The 16,277-nt window shown below is 49.6% G+C and overlaps 1 protein-coding gene across 8 annotated transcripts in view; it reads left to right on the top strand.

Moving 5' to 3' along the window:
* Positions 1-16,277, top strand: part of SULF2 (sulfatase 2) — a 137,143-nt gene that overhangs the window by 29,526 nt on the left and 91,340 nt on the right. For all 8 annotated transcript variants that reach the window (XR_004431268.1, XM_033186671.1, XM_033186668.1 and 5 more), the window contains exon 2: positions 241-515. Coding sequence is in view for 7 of the 8 variants with exons in the window: in XM_033186671.1 (XP_033042562.1) it covers positions 341-515 (175 nt within the window). In the remaining variant the exon portion in view is untranslated. The remainder of the gene's footprint in view (positions 1-240; positions 516-16,277) is intronic.

Here is a 16,277-nt window from a genome sequence, read left to right as displayed (position 1 = left end):
TATAGGGAAGAAATTGTTTCTGCAAAAGTGGCCACAGAAGGCTTTTCTGCCCGTTTGTTGACCAAGCAAATTGTAAAGACTTTGCTAACTTCAGCGGAGTTGAGTTTTCACTCTGCCGTAGCCACCCCTGTTCAAAGAAACTCCCATTGTTCATGCCAGCCACTGTACAAATCATTATGCAAGAATGAGCAGCCGGCAGCCTTGACATAAATATTGACCTGATTCTTCCTCCTCCTCTAGATTTGTGAGTAAAGAGGGACGAGGGAAAAGAAACAAAACCACAGACGCAACTTCAGACTCCTGCATCCCAAAAGAAGCACCAGATCAGCCAAAAAAGAAGATGGGCCCCCCGAGCCTCGTGCTGTGCTTGCTGTCCGCAATGGTGTTCTCCCTGCTGGGTGGAAGCTCAGCCTTTCTGTCGCACCACCGCCTGAAAGGCAGGTTTCAGAGGGACCGCAGGAACATCCGCCCCAACATCATCCTGGTGCTGACGGACGACCAGGACGTGGAGCTGGGTAAGCCTCAGGGCCCCAGGGTGGCACCTTGGCCCCTTGGCTCAGGGTCCCTGGCTTAGGCTGAGGCTTCTGAGGCGAGGCAGTGGTGTTGATTCATAGTGGTCATTTTTGAGTATGTTGAAACCAAGACATGGCACCCACACGTGTTTGGGGTCACAACTGGGTCCTCAGGGTTAGGGGTCTCTACCCTCCTCCAGTTGCAGAACCAATCCTGGACTTCTCCAGAGAGTTAAAGAGAACAGGCTGGGCGCGGTGGCTCACGCCTGTAATCCCAGCACTTTGGGAGGCCGAGGTGGGTGGATCACCGGAAGTCAGGAGTTGGAGACCAGCCTGGCCAACGTGGTGAAACCCCGTCTTTACTGAAACTACAGAAATGAGCCAGGCATGGTGGCGCACGCCTGTAACCCCAGCTACTGAGGAGACTGAGGCACAAGAATCTCTAGAATCTGGGAGAAAGAGGTTGTGGTGAGTGGAGATCACACCACTACACTCCAGCCTGGGTGACAGAGTGAGACTCTGTCTCAAAAAAAAAAAAAAAAAAAAGATGAGACATGAGCCTGGAACCAGATTTTGGAGGCTCTTGTGGGTTGTGGCAAAGACTGCCAATCATTGATCCCATGAAAGGTCGTCCCTCGGCCTCCATCCACTCTCAAAGGATAACAGCACGTTATTGGTGGCAACAAATGTAAAGGTTGACTAGGTTAGCCTTGACAACCTGAATTTGTCTTTTAGCTACCAGGAAAAGGTAATTAACATAAAACCAAGTTGTTCCTTGCAGTGCTTTGTATTAATGATCACAAGTATAGATTTTTTCCTCTGGGAGCTTCTCAGTGCAAGAAGAATTTGTAGCTAGGAAGCAGTCAGAGCCCAGAGCTTTTATTGACCATATGACGCATAGGATACCTATGTCCTGGCAGCGTTTAGAATGAGGTACATTTGATAACTATGGGGAGTCTGCAGACTGTGGCCAGAAAGGTGTGTTTTGTTTCTTGCAGAATTTTGCAGAGAGGTCTGGCAGGCAGCACCTGGACCTCAGAGCTTCTTGATCTGACATTGTGTAGCCCCTACACTGTTTTGGTTGTAGTCGTGCCTAGAATTTCCGATGCCCTGCACGTTCGTTCGTTCATCCAGCAGATGTTTATTACGCATTTGTTCCATTCAGTGCACTGTGTCAGGAGCCAGAGAACTGGAGGAGGCTCATTCCAGGTGGGGAGAACAGGAAATTCAAAGATACTGAGATAGAAATGAGCTCGGTGGTTTGGAGCCAAAAACCAAAAAGTGCCAGGGAGCTGGAGTGGAGGGAGTGGGGCCGTGATGGAGAGAGATGAGGCTGAGGAGCCGACTTGGCGCAGGTCACCCCAGGCCTTGTGGCCATGGTGGAGGCTTTGAGCTTGATTCTTAGTAAAATAGACGTGAATAAGGGGCCTTAAGAAGAGGAAGGCCATGACCTCACTTAGGTTCCAACAGGATCCCCCCAGCTCTTTTGATGAAATTAAATTGCAGGGGTAAGGGCAAAAACGGGACACCCATTCAGAGGCCAATGTCGTGATAGGGCAGTGATGATGGAAGCTCAGATCTGGGTGGTCCCACCTGAGGTATGTTTGGGAAATAAACTGATCAGTGGGTTAGGTATGCGGGTTAAGGAAAAGAGACATTTCAAGGGCAACGCCTAGTTTGGGGCCTGAATCAACAGGTGAGTGACTGAATACCCACTCTTAGGAACAACACATTTTTGCAGCATGATCCAGCTAAGTCTCATGTCTGAATCTCACTGAATTTTGCCTGTGACTTGTGAATAAAACCAACAGTGGATCCAGATAAAAAGAAACCAACTGCATATGCAGATATAAGGAAACCCAACAGTGTATGCACATACAAGGAAAGGAGCTACGGGTATGAAGTAGACACAGGAGAGAGGAGAACAAAGAAAGCCATGGCTGACTTAAAATATAGAGATTTCTTCTCTCCATTTGACAGATGGAAAAACTGAGGCAGAGAGAAGCCACTTGTCCAAGTTTGCACAGCTGGAATGTGATTAAACATGATTTGAGCTGGGTGCAGTGGCTCACATCCCAGCACTTTGCGAGCCTGAGGAGGTAGGATCACTTGAGGCCAGGAGTTCAAGACCAGCCTGGGCAACATAGTAAGACCCCGTCTTAACAAAAAAATATAAAAATCAGCCAAGGATGGTGGCACACACCTGTAGTAGCAGCTAGTGGGAGGCTGAGGTGGAGGGATCACTTGAGCTCAAGAGGTCAAGGCTGCAGTGAGCCTAGGTCACACCACTTCTCTAGCCTGGGCAATAGAACAAATCCCCATCTCAGAAAAAAAGAGAAAAACAAGATTTGAACCCAGAACACGTGATCTTAGCCACCGCTCTGTTGAGTCAGATTCCTGGGGTGGATATTGAGTTCTTTTCAGATTGGTAGTGTGTGCGTTTGTTAGTTTTTCACTGTTCCAGATATTGTTGCTGGAAATTTTAACAGGCATCTTTGCACAGGCAAGGGAGTGCTTCTGAAGGATAAATTCCAGGAGGTGGATGCTGTGGGTTTAGAGCCCCTGGTGTTCAGTGGCCTGTGTCAGCTCTTGCCCAATAGCATTACACAGCATAGATCAGGGCCTACGAGTCTTGCCCTCTGCAGACAAGCCAGACCTCTTCTACCAGCAGCACTGGGTTTTGAAGGAGACTGAGCCTCCTTCAGGAGGTGAGGGATGGGAAGGTGGTTGTGGGAGGAGCATGATAGGCTTTTTATAAACCACTAGACAGACCCAGATCAATAATGCATGTCCCAAAAAAGCCCAATACATTATCTCACAGTCTGCTACAACTGGCATGCAGCGGGTGGTCCTAAAAAATTTATCATTTGCTATTTTCTGCTCATCCGTGCAGCAGTTCTGATAGCCCTCTGGACTGGAGACTTCTCAACTGAGATAATCCCAGGATTCTTTCTAGTCCCAGGACAGAGAACAGACGTCCATCCTCATTAGGGTCCGGTTGGGAGGACTGGTGCCAGATACACAAGATGAGGGACTTGTTCTGTTTCCTAATTGCAAGGTTGGGGGGTCAGAACTGTACCACGTATATTCGATTTTCCTTTCCCTGCACGCATTTGACTCCCTGAGCTGTCTTTTGAAATTGTCAAATGCCCGGGGGAACTGCTTCCAGGGCCATACTAGTTTGTAAGTGGCCTAAATTATCATTACATGTTCAAAGTAGTTGGGGACATCCCTGTGTCTTGGTGACCCTCAGAGACCAGCGGACTTCTGCTGGCCTTCCACTCCAGAAGAGTAAGAGGGAAGCGCGTGGAGGTGCAGGTCTCGTTCGCAGACGTCCTTTGTTCAGGGAGGCTGTAGAATCTTTGGGCTCTGCCAGGGTTTACTGGTTTAATTTGATCTAAACCTCTGGGGAGCCTCTGGGGCTCTGACAGGCTCTGAGACACCAAGAGGATTACATGGTTCTGGCCTGGAGCAAGAGAATTTTTGCAGCATCCCAGTTCTCATGTATGACTTGAGAATTTCTTTAACTGGACTTATTTTTGACGCTTAAATATTATTTTAAAAGAAACCTCCAAATTCTGACTGTAAAGGAAAAAAACAATACACATTGCCTTCGGTAAAGGATCACTGCAAAACCAAACACAGTGAAAACCAAGTAGTGTTTTTAAATGTCAGCAAGATGCTGCCTCCCACGAAGCCGGTGTGGCTCTGCTGTAATGAGGGTGATGGGCAGTTTCAGAAGCAGCGTTAAAGGTGAAGTAGCACCTGCCAGACTTTCTTCTTGACCTGATCAGCAGGATAGAGACTAGAAAAGAGAAGAACTTTATCAAGCTTTTGATGTGAGAGCCCCACTTACATGGGCACCACTTGGTGGTGTCTCTTGTGTCAGAGGGTTAAGGATACAGCCAGACTCCAAACCCCAGAATATCGGGGTGGATTCCCTAGTGCTCATTTTCCTGAGCGTTCACACCAGGCAGAGATGGTTGCCTTTTAGGGGTCCCTCAGATGGTCAGATTTGAAGTGTGCCCCGCGAGACTACATGCAGTGTTTGCACTTCTTTTTGAGATAGAGTCTCACTCTGTCACCCAGGCTGGAATACAGTGGTGCGATCTCGGCTCACTGCAACCTCCGCCTCCTGGGTTCACGTGATTCTCCTGTCTCAGCCTCCCAAGTAGCTAGAATTACAGGTGCCTGCTACCATGCCCAGCTAATTTTTGTATTTTTAGTAGAGATGGGGTTTCACCACGTTGGCCAGGTTGGCCTCGAACTCCTGACATGAGGCAATCCGCCGTCTTGGCCTCCCAAAATGCTGGGATCACAGATGTGAGCTACCATGCCTGGCCTGATGTTTGCATTTCAAAAGAATTCTTTGCCTTTCAGAACATCTTTATTTGTTTGTTTATATTTTTTGAGACAAGGTTTTGCTCTGTCACCCAGGCTGGAATGCAGTGGCGTGATCACTGCTTACTGCAGCCTCAACCTCCTGAGCTTAAGCAATCCTCTTACCTCAGCCCCTGAAGTAGCTGGGACTACAGGTGCACACCATCACACCCAGCTAATTTTTTTGGTTTTATTTTTTTGTTTTTTGTTTTTTTTTTTAGAGATGGGTTTTTGCCATGTTGCTTAGGCTGGTTGCAAACTCCTGAGCTCAAGCAGTCCGCCCCCATCAGCCTCCCAAGGTGCTGGGATTACAGGTGTGAGCTGCTGCCCCCAGCCTTTCGGAACATCTCTAAAGGAGAATACGCTGAGCAAAGTTGCAAGGGTAAGAGCTGTCTCATTAGCCACTGGGTTCAAATCCTCACTCTGCCATTGACTGTGTGCCCTTGGGAAAGACTCGCCCTCTCTGTGCCTCAGTTTACTCATCTATAAAGTGGAGATGATCTGTCTCCCTGGCATTCTTGTGAGGACTGAATACCTGGCACCTGTCATATGTGTGACAGTTTGCTCTCACTTGGGTTGTTAAAGCCATCGTCTGTTAGAGCACCCTGGGCCAATGCCACAGTATTGTTTGTCTATAGCAAGCTTGACATATCAAAATGACATTAAAATCTAAGTGTCTCATGGCACTGAACAGCAGCATTACTGTAGAGTCTCCTGTGGCTGACAGTGGGGTGAGCTGGCGCCCACTCTGCCAGGTATGTGAGCCTGGCATGGCGACATATCCCATAATTTGAGTGGCAGTTGTCAATCAAGTTTGCCATGGGTTCTTCTGCTGTTACTGCCTCTGCCGATGAACAGAGTTACACCATCATGGCTTGCAAAAAGCAACTGAGTGGTGGTTTGGGGGCCTGCAAAAGTACCCGGGGAACCAGCATTCCACTGGATGTTAAAAACGCGTGTGTCACAACCACTGTCTGTCAGCCTAGATTCTCTCAGTTACGAGTGATGTAAACCCAACCCAAGCAGGATGGAGGAAACAAAAAGAGGACTTGATTGGACTCATATAAGTAAGTCCAAGTATACACTGAGCTGCAGGTGCGGTTCGATCCAGAAGCTTTGTCTCTGGATGGCCTCTGTCCCTCCATCTCTCCCTGATCTCAGCTTTCCTCCAAGTTGGCTTCACTCTCAGGCCAGCTCTCCAGGCAGCGTTCTTGGCATTGCTAGACCCACATGAACACCATACAGGTGCAGACTGTCCCTGTGGAAAGAGGGCTGCTCTCACCTAGAAGACAGTCCCCACATTGAGTCTTTTTGGTCTGACACTGTCTGGGACTTCTGGTCAACCAGATTCAGGGGAATGGAACACAATGGTTGGCCGGATGGAGTCATGTGCATGTTCCTGGAGCCAGGACTGGAGCCAACCCCACTTGAACCACGAGGACTGGGATTGGGATAGAGCAAGTTCCCTAAAGGAAAATTCAGAAGCTGGCACCAGAAGAAGGCAGGTAGCTGGTGTGCAATCCATTTAGAGAGATGCTTGTGACACCCTCATGTGGCACTCTCTGAAGCAGCTGCTCAAACTGTGGACCAGACTCATTCATTCAGCAGGTGTTTCCTGAGCACCTACTGTGTGCCAATGGAGATCCAACAGCAAACAAACTAAACAGAGCTTACATTCTAATGTAAGAGTTAACAAGACACATCGAATCTATAGTACACAAGAGAGCACAAAGTGAGGAGGAGAATAAAGCCAGGAGGGGAAGCTAGGAGGGGCAATCAACCAGGAGAAAGGTGGAGAAAAGAATCACTGGGATTTTCTATAGGGTGGTCTCATTGGGAAGGGGAAATCTGAGCAAAGAAGGTAAGGAAGCCAGTCAAGGGGGTTCCCTGGGGAAGAGCACTCCAGACATAGGGAACAGTGTTTGCAAAGGCCCTCAGGCAGATACTGTGCCAGCAGGCTCAGAGCAGCAAAGAGGCCAGAGCAGTATGCACAAGGACAGCAGGAAGAGTGAGCAGTAATGGGGAGGTGGTGGTTGGATGGACCGTGCAGGGCATGAGCCTTTGAATGGGAGGAGGATTTTGGCTTTCTGAGTGAGATGGACACCAGTAGAGGACATTGAGCAGATTAGGAACACCACCTGATTTGTGTCTTCCAAGGACACCTCTACAAGAGTAGACTGAATAGGTGTAATGAGAGCAGGGTGTCCAGTAAGGAGTCTACTGCAACAGTCCATGTGTGAGATGAGCCCAGTGAGGAGTCTGTTGCAATGGTCCAGGCATGAGATGATGGCGGCTCAGACCAGAGTGAGGAAAGTAGTAAGTGCTGGTCATATTTCAAAGGTAGAGCTGGTACAAGTGCTGCTGATGGAACTGATGTGGGATGGGAAAGAAGAGTTGAGAATGACTCCAAGGTTGTGGCCTGAAAAACCATGAGAATGGATTTTCTGTGTATACAGATGGGGAAAGCCATGGTTAGAAGCTCTGGGCCGGGTGCGGTGGCTCAAGCCTGTGATCCCAGCACTTTGGGAGGACAAGATGTGCGGATCACAAGGTCAGGAGATCGAGACCATCCTGGCCAACATAGTGAAACCCCATCTCTACTAAAAATACAAAAATTAGTGGGGCCTGGTGGCACGCGCCTATAGTCCCAGCTACTCGAGAGGCTGAGGCAGGAGATTTGCTTGAACCTGGGAGGCAGAGGTTGCAGTGAGCCGAGATCGCACCACTACACTCCAGCCTGGCAAAAGAATGAGACTGTGTGTCAATCAATAAATCAATAAACCAATCAATAAGTAAAGAAAGCTCTGTTCTGGACCTGGGAAGTTGCAGGTGCCTGTGAAAAGCCAACAGGAACTGTCCAATAGGCAGCCACATCAGTCAGATGTTGAGGAGAGAGGCCCAGGCCTGGGTGGGCTTAGAGTAGGGGAGGGTGGGGATCGTATACAAACTGTGTGCTTATTTGTGCTTCGCTGAATCTGAGACTCTTCCCAGATCCTGAAAGTTGCAGGGATCCAGCCTGGAGAGCTGTCCAGTGGGAGAGGCAGGCTTTTGAAAGAAAGGCGTAGCAGAGGTCTGGCCGGCCTCCTGTTTTCCACTTTCCATCTGTGAACACAAGGAAACCACACCCTGTGCCACAGACTGATATCCAGGAGATCAATTCCAAATCGCAGGCTCAAGTACTCTCTGTAGGGGTCAAATGGCTGGAAGCCCAGGACAGCATGCCCAGATTCCAGACACCAGATCGGTGCTAACTTCCAGCTCAGCTTCTCTGAGATCCCACCTCCTGGCCTTCCTGCCACTGATCACTAGAGGAGGAAAAACATGTGGATGCAGGTTATCTCAGAAAGAAGAGAGGCTCATTTGGACCCACACTGCTGTTCAGCTTGCCAAGCACATTCCTGTTAGATGATTTTTTTTCAATTCAGCAACATTTGGGAGATCACTTGAGTTCTGGAAGTTAAGTGTATCAGGATTAGATTTGGCTGCATGTAAAAGCAAACATAAAATAACATGGCTTAAACAAGACAGAATTATACAGATGTCTGGAGGTAGGCAGTCTAGGACTGGCTTGGTGGCTTCAAGGTTATCAGGGACCCAAGCTCCTCCTCTGCCTTTCTGTTCCGTCATACTTACTGCGTAGCTTCCATCTGCAAAGTCACCTTGTGGTTAGAACAGCTGCTGGAGCTCCAGCTGTCACAGCCACATTCTAGGCAGCAAGAAAAAGGAAGCAGAGGCAGAAGGGCAGGATAAAGAAAAAAGAACCCACTTCAGAAGTCACATGCAACACGAACAGATCTTATTTACTTAGCCACTTGATCTCAGCAAGAATTATAAAGTACATGCAAATTTGAATCATTCAAAGGCGGTTTAAGTGGGGTTTTTTTTGTTTGTTTGTTTGTGTGTTTGTTTTTGAGACGGAGTCTCACTGTGTCACCCAGGCTGGAGTGCAGTGGCACGATCTCGGCTCACTGCAAGCTCCGCCTCCCGGGTTCACACCATTCTCCCACCTCAGCCTCGAGTAGCTGGGACTACAGGCGCCCGCCACCAGGCCCGGCTAGTTTTTTGTATTTTTAGTAGAGACAGGGTTTCACCATGTTAGCCAGGATGGTCTCGATCTCCTGACCTCGTGATCCACCCGCCTCGGCCTCCCAAAGTGCTGGGATTACAGGCTTGAGCCACCGCGCCCGGCCGGGTTTAAGTGTTTTTTGCTAAAGTGTGAGCAAGTGCGAGGAAACCACTAGGGCTAATGCAGTGCCCCAGGCTAATTAGCATCAGTGGGACAAGAGGTTACTGGAACCAGGAGACACAGAGGGTCACCTCACAAGAGCTGTCACCCTCTGTTGGCACCACGGAGAGGAAGGTGGAGGAATCTATCTGCCAACCTCACTTTCTTCTTTTGCTATTCTTCTGCCAAGGGCCCTTGTCAGTCAAATCCAACCCAGAGCCCAGAGAGTGAAGGGGCTTGTTGAACCAGCACCTCCAGGCCAGTGCCCTGGGGTGGAGAAATGGACAGAGAGCAGGGCTGGAAGGCCACAGGCAGGCTCCTGGCACATCTTTGGCCGTAAGGGAATCTGGGAAATGTCTCCTAGATGGGTGCATTGAAAATAAAGTCAGGGCCTGATCAGAGGAAGAAGGGGAAAGAGATACTGGTGAGCAACTGAGGGTCTCAGCCACACTGGAGATCAGGAGCAAGTGTCCCAGCGAGTGGGACACTCCTCCAGCAGTGGGAGGTGTGGCTGTGTGGCCGAACACCGGGGAGACCTGCGTCATGAGGAGATGTTTAGATGTTCACGTGGAAACCCGAGGCAGAAGCACGGCACATGCAAGAGCCCTGTGGCAGGAACAGGTTTGCCAGGACCTTGGAGGAGGGCAGCAGGACCTGGGAATGAAGGGGAGGAGGATGGGGAAGAGGGCAGAGAGCAGACAGGGGAGACCCGATGGTCCCCAGCAGGCTGTGCAGCAGGGTCTGGATTTGATTGCAAGCCCGATGGAAGGACCCCAGAATGTTCTGAGCTGATCTGCTATGCATGCATGTTCTCAGAGGTACACCCCAGCTGTGGGTGAAAAGGGTGGCCCAGGGACAAGAGCAGAAGCAGGGAGATCAGGTGGTGGTTGCAGCGGTCCAGGTGGGAGATGCTGGTGGCACGGAGCAGGACGGGGCGCTGTAGAGTCTGAGAGGTGGGTGGATTCCGGTGCTGCTTGGAAGGTCGGCAGAGTTTGCTTGATAGATCATGAGTGGGCGGGTGAGGGAAGAGGAATCGGGGATGACTCCTAGGTTTTTGGCTGAGCTGTTGGGCAGATGGTGGTGCCATTTACAGAGACGGGAAGGCGGGGGCAGGAGGAACAGATTGGGAGAGGTGGGGAAGGGTGGACATTAAGCTGCTTTGCAAACATCACCCACCAGGCCTGTGGCTGGGTGGCAGCTCTGCGTAGCCCCTTCTGAAAAGTGGGGAAAACACCCTGGAAGCCCTGCCCCACTGAATAAATATCCCTCCCAGGGATGGTGATTGTAGCGTTTCAAGAGTTAGAGGAATATTTTTGGGTGGAGCTTCTCGGAGAGGAAATGACCAATCATTGCAGAGCCCTGTCAGTTACACCCAAGCCCTGCCCTTTCCCATGTGTTCTCTGCCACCTCCCTGCTGTGGTTGACAATTACCACGGCAGAATTTTCTCCCAGGAACTTCTACAACCAGAGGCAGCAGAAAGCAATGGAGAAAAAATTTACTGCATGGTCTCTCTGACAACTCGATGCTTATTAATAGAATCTCAGTCCTGCCTCTTCGACATCTGCTTAATTGATTTTGGGTTTAGGAACCGATTTGGAGGCTTGGCTTTTTGTAGCTGAAACCAGCAGTAACATTTGACTTTATTTTGTAATGTCCAAGAGTCAGGAATGGCTCACCTTTGCACCGTCAAAAGAAAAACAACATCCTCTGAGAAACAGGTCCCCGGAATCCAGTGTAATTATTCTGGATTGAGTTACAGGCACAGCAAGAGTTGCCACCGGCAGCAGTGAACACATTACTAGGTGAAAAATAAGAGATTCCCTTGCCCAAGTGTGGCTGCCGATTTCTGCTGTTTGTGCCCCAGGCCTTTCTCTCCCCTTTGCTAGAGACAGAGCTATTCTGGGGCAGTTGGTCAGATCTGAGGGGCCCAGCCTGCTGCAGCCCTTTCACACGTGTTGCCTTGGGCATGGTAGGGAGCGCACAAGCTGATCCTACAGCATTGCAGACATTCCAGGGACATTTGAGGGCCAGGAGAGGGCTGCTAAATGAATTCCAGCCTGTTAGGTGGACACCAGTAGCCAGAGGACAGTGCAGGACACAGGTTCTTCCCCACCTGTGGCTCGACCTTATAGCCCTCTTCATCCCCTACCTGTCCAGGTCAAGGCTCTGTTCCAACCTGTACCTGACCCTGCAGCCTCTCGGGAAGCCTCCCCACTGAATGGCTGTTCTCTGCAGGTCTCTGGGCCCCAGTAGACTATTACCTTTGCAGATTTATTTAGCTGCTCCCTTCACTTGGAATTGAATCAGCTAAGGGTTGCAAACTGCATGCCCACCGGGCCAGGGAGGTGCTGGCAAGGAGGAAGTAGACATGGTAGGGGCTGTGGAAGACCAGAGGAGGACCTTCTCAAGTGGGCCTTCGCTACTCGGGTCCAGCCCACTGTGGGCCCATCAAAGCCAGATCTTTGCATTTTTCAAGCAAAGCCAGAAAGCTGAATTGATGTGAAATCTCACAATTTAAGAAAAAGGCCATTCAATTTGTAAAATCCTTTCCTTTTGGGCAGACCTAAATCAAACACACATGCAGACAAGATTTAGTCTAGAGGGACTCCGTTTTTTAGCTCCGTGTGAGACGATACTTGTGGAAAAGCTGACATGCAGCCAGGCGCGGTGGCTCACTCCTGTAATCCCAGCACTTTGGGAGGCCAAGACAGGTGGATCACTTAAGGCCAGGAGTTCAAGAACAGCCTGGTTAACATGGTGAAACACTGTCTCTACTAAAGATACAAAAAATTAAACAGGCATGGTGGGGGGAGCCTGTAATCCCAGCTACTTGGGAGGCTGAGGCAGGAAAATCACTTGAACCCAGGAGGCAGAGGTTGCAGTGAACCGAAATCATGCCATTGCACTCCAGCCTGGGTGACAAGAGAGAAACTCTGTCTCAAATAAATAAATAAAGCTGACATGCATTAAGTACTTTCTGTATGTCAAACATTGAACTGAAAACCATATATATATATATATATTTTTTTTTTTTCTCAAAACTCATAACAACCCTGAGAAGGAGGCATTGTTATTTTCCCTGCTTTGCAGATGAGGAAACTGAGGTACAGGGTGGCTAAATCATTTGCACAAGGTACCTGGTTAATAGGAAGTGGCAAAAATCAAGATTTGGAATCAGGCCTTCTGACTGAAAATCCTTTTCATCCTATTAGGTATGGTGACATAGCGATAGGTTCTAGAATCTATCCTAGAATTTCATAGTCAAACCTTATACCTAAAGTTATCTATGGGCTGTGTTTTTACAGACAGGGAAGCTGAGGCTCAAAGAAAGTCAGTGATTTAAGGCAGTTCACACCTCATTCTTGGTCTCTCAATTCATTGCTCTTTGGCATCCAAAGTCTACAGATGAAAAAGGGCCTGGTGATTCAGTCTAGGACCGATGTGTGTACGTGCCTGTGTTTGTGTGTGCGTTATATACACACATTCATTTGTAGCAGTGGAGCCATTTCAACTACAAAACAGAACAGGTAAGAGAGGAGAGAAGGATGTGGCCTGGAGAGGGGTATGTGGTGCCCCCTTCATCCTCAGCCTGCCCCGTGCCAGGTGGACCTTAAGGTCCCTCTCCTCAAGGAAAGAATGCACAGCTTGGAGGCCCCTGGGAGCAGACTGGCCCCAGGTAGAGTGTAGCTGGTGATATGTAGCCACAACAAAGAGTGTCCTATGTTTCTCCGTCATCTGTAGAAAGACCACTGTGTGCCCTTTTCCCCTAAATCTCAGGACCCGTTTCACATAGGGGTAGCACACAGACAGGCCTGCAGACCGGTGCAAGAATGCTAGGTGCCAAATCCTGCACTCTCCCATTGTTCTAGAAACCTGTGGCCCTCTTGCTGCATTTATTTTATTTATTTTTTATTTATTCAGGAGTTCAAGACCAGCCTGATCAACATGGTGTAACCCTGTCTCTACCAAAACTACAAAACAAGACAAAATAGCCGGGCATGGTGGTACTTGCCTGTAATCCCAGCTGCTTGGGAGGCTGAGGCAGGAGAATCGCTTGAACCAGGAGGTGGAGGTTGCAGTGAGCCAAGATCGCGCCACTGCACTCCAGCCTGGAAGACAGAGGGAGACTCCCATCTCAAAACAATCAATAAGATTACACAAGCAAAGCTTTAAAATATCCAAGTAATGCAAAGCAGAGATAGCCCTTGACTCCCCACCCACCACGTACACCACTCACCCCAAAGGCACCATCTGTAGCCCGCGTGTGCCCTAAGAATGTTTACTCTTCATTTACTCACACAGAAGCACCAGGAAGAGCAGCAAAAGGCAAGAAGGAAGGGGATGGCATGATTCTAATCAGCACAGTCCAGAGAAAGCCTTGCTGAGAAGGCGATATTTGCAGAGACCTGAAGGCAATGAGGGACTTAGTCTGGGCTGAGGAGTGGCAGGTGCGAAGGTCCTGAGGGAGGAGCATGCTTGGTGTGTTCGAGGAACAGCAAGGAGCTCAACATGACTGGAGCGGAGGAAGCTTGAGAGAGAGAGTGGTAGGAGTTGTAGTTGGGGCGAGTGAGTGTCCAGATCACTGAGGACCTTGTAGGACAGAGGGAGGACTTTGGTTTTTACCCTGAGTGAGGCAGGCGGTCACTGGAAGACAAAGAGCAAACGAATATGATGGTCTCACTGACTGTTTTAAAAGGAGTCCTGGCCAGGCAGGCACGGTGACTCATTCCTGTTATCCCAACACTTTGGAAGGCCAAGGCGGGAGGATCACTTGAGCCCAGGAGTTCAAGACCAGCCCGCGCAATGTGGCGAAGCCCCATCTCTACAAAAAAATACAAAAATTAGCTGAGTGTGGTAGTGTGTACCTGTAGTTCCAGCTACTCGGGAGTTGGAGGTGGGAGGATCACCTGACCCTGGGGAGGTCAAGGCTGCAGTGAGCTGTGATCACACTACTGCACTCCAGCCTGGGCAGCAGAGTGAGACCCTGTCTCAAAAGAAACAAGGGCCTCTGGGCACCAAACGGAGAACAGAAGAACAGCTTGGGAGCCTACTGCAATAGTCCAGGCAGAGAAACCAGTGATTAGAATGAATTTAAGTCGATGTCCTGAGTTTACTGACTCTGCCTTTGTCTCCCTGCCCCATTCTTCCTTCCGCTGCTTTCCCTAGGAGGCCCTGCCATCACAGACTCTAATGATATGTCTATAATTTTTTTTTTTTTTTTTTTGAGACGGAGTCTCGCTCTGCCGCCCAGGCTGGAGTGCAGTGGCCGGATCTCAGCTCACTGCAAGCTCTGCCTCCCGAGTTCACGCCATTCTCCTGCCTCAGCCTCCGGAGTAGCTGGGACTACAGGCGCCCGCCACCTCGCCCAGCTAGTTTTTTGTATTTTTTTAGTAGAGACGGGGTTTCACCGTATTAGCCAGGATGGTCTCGATCTCCTGACCTCGTGATCCTCCCGTCTCGGCCTCCCAAAGTGCTGGGATTACAGGCTTGAGCCACCATGCCCGGCCTTATATATGTCTATAATTTTAAGAAACTAGTCATAGGAAGGCATCATCTCATTAGTTATACATCAAAATCACCCAAGTTGAGGGCTGCAGGGATTTGTCTAGGAAGGGTGCGGGGTGCCCCTGCTCCCAGCTGAACCAGGCCTTCAGCAGATACGAGCCACCTAAACCTCAGGAATCGCCAAAAAAAAAAAAAGGAGGGGGGCGGCCGGGGTCATGTTTTAAATCCTGAAACTCCCTGGCACCTTGCTAAGTCCCCATAGGATAGCGTTTGCTCTGACTTAGACCTTTAGAAGAGCAAATTCATTCAGCATTTCCTATGACACTGGCAACGTCATCATCTGTGGCAGGTCAGCAAGACATTGATTTTTATCACTGATGGACTTACTGGATGGTGCATCAAAAAATAAATATATATGTATAACTCGCACCTTAATTCTCTAACTCAATGTAGTTAACTTGGATTGAGATTAAAGGGTTTTTTCTTAAATCACGTTAATTAAAAATATCAAACAAATGATAGCACAGTGGTACACAGAGAGGCCCCCAAAAAGCCACCCTGAAAGGGGAAGCAGTTCAGGAGTGTCATGGGAGAAACCGCATTCTGGCAATTGGGTGGTTTGGGCCCCCAAATTTAAATCCCAACTGATGGAGGTGGGGGTGAGGCCTCTCCAGCCCATCGGAGTCACAGAGGTGTCAGAGTGACCTCACCCTCTGCCTGGTGTAGTGGGAAAGCTTGGTTATGGAAAGAAACCGGGGCTGTTTTTGTCTGCATGTCCCCAGGTTTATGTTGGACGGAAGAAGTTGAGGTTGGCTGGCCCGGCTGCATTGAAAAGCTTGAAAACTGGCCTTTTCATTTCTGTGTGGCCGCGTCGTTCAGGTCCTTGCCTCCCATCGGAGCTGTCCTTCTGCATTAGGGCCGGGGCTGGGCAAGGGGATGAGATCATATGTTTTTTTGTGTTAGAGATGTGGGTTTACACAGCCTTGTCGCTATGGCAGTCTTAATAAAGCAGGTTACTGTCCCCGAGGGGAGGCTTAGCACATAACACTGCCCATGCACAGATGCTGCTGTCATTCCGGGGCACTGTTGTCCTTTGCTTGTGGATTGACACAGCGCTCCTCCGCCAGCTGATTTGGGAAGGGTGAGTGCCGGCCAGGAGCACCCCGCAGCTCGCTTCCTCTGGAATGAGGAGGAAGGAGATTTAAGCATTTCAAGACCCTGGATCTGAGCCCATTAAAAACAAGAAATGTCTCTGGAGGCTGTTCACTGTTTGCCAAGGCAGCACTGGGGGCTGTGGACTGCAGGTGATTTCATCAGGTGATGGCCTGCCCTGGGTTTCGTGCCAGAAGGGTCTGACCAGTCGGGTGGGTGGCCAGCGTCTGTCCTTTCTGCAGGCTCTGGAGACCGAGAGAGGCTGAGCCGTCACTACCAGCTGCTTCGTCCTTTCTCCTTAGCGTTTGGGACCAGGGAGCAAAGGATTGATTCCACTTGGGGTGCCCTGGACTCATGCATTTAAGAAACATTTATGAGCACCCGCTGCGTGCCAGGCACTGTTCTAGGTTTTGGGGCTAGAGCTGTGGAGCCATCAGAAGTCACAGGGGACAGCAGACGGGATCAGTAGATAAATACATAAAAGTATATCGTGTGTTAGATG

Source organism: Trachypithecus francoisi, unplaced genomic scaffold (genome assembly GCF_009764315.1).
Source record: "Trachypithecus francoisi isolate TF-2019V2 unplaced genomic scaffold, Tfra_2.0 Lachesis_group21, whole genome shotgun sequence".
Lineage (NCBI taxonomy): Eukaryota > Metazoa > Chordata > Mammalia > Primates > Cercopithecidae > Trachypithecus > Trachypithecus francoisi.
This window is presented reverse-complemented; position numbering and strand designations above follow the sequence as displayed.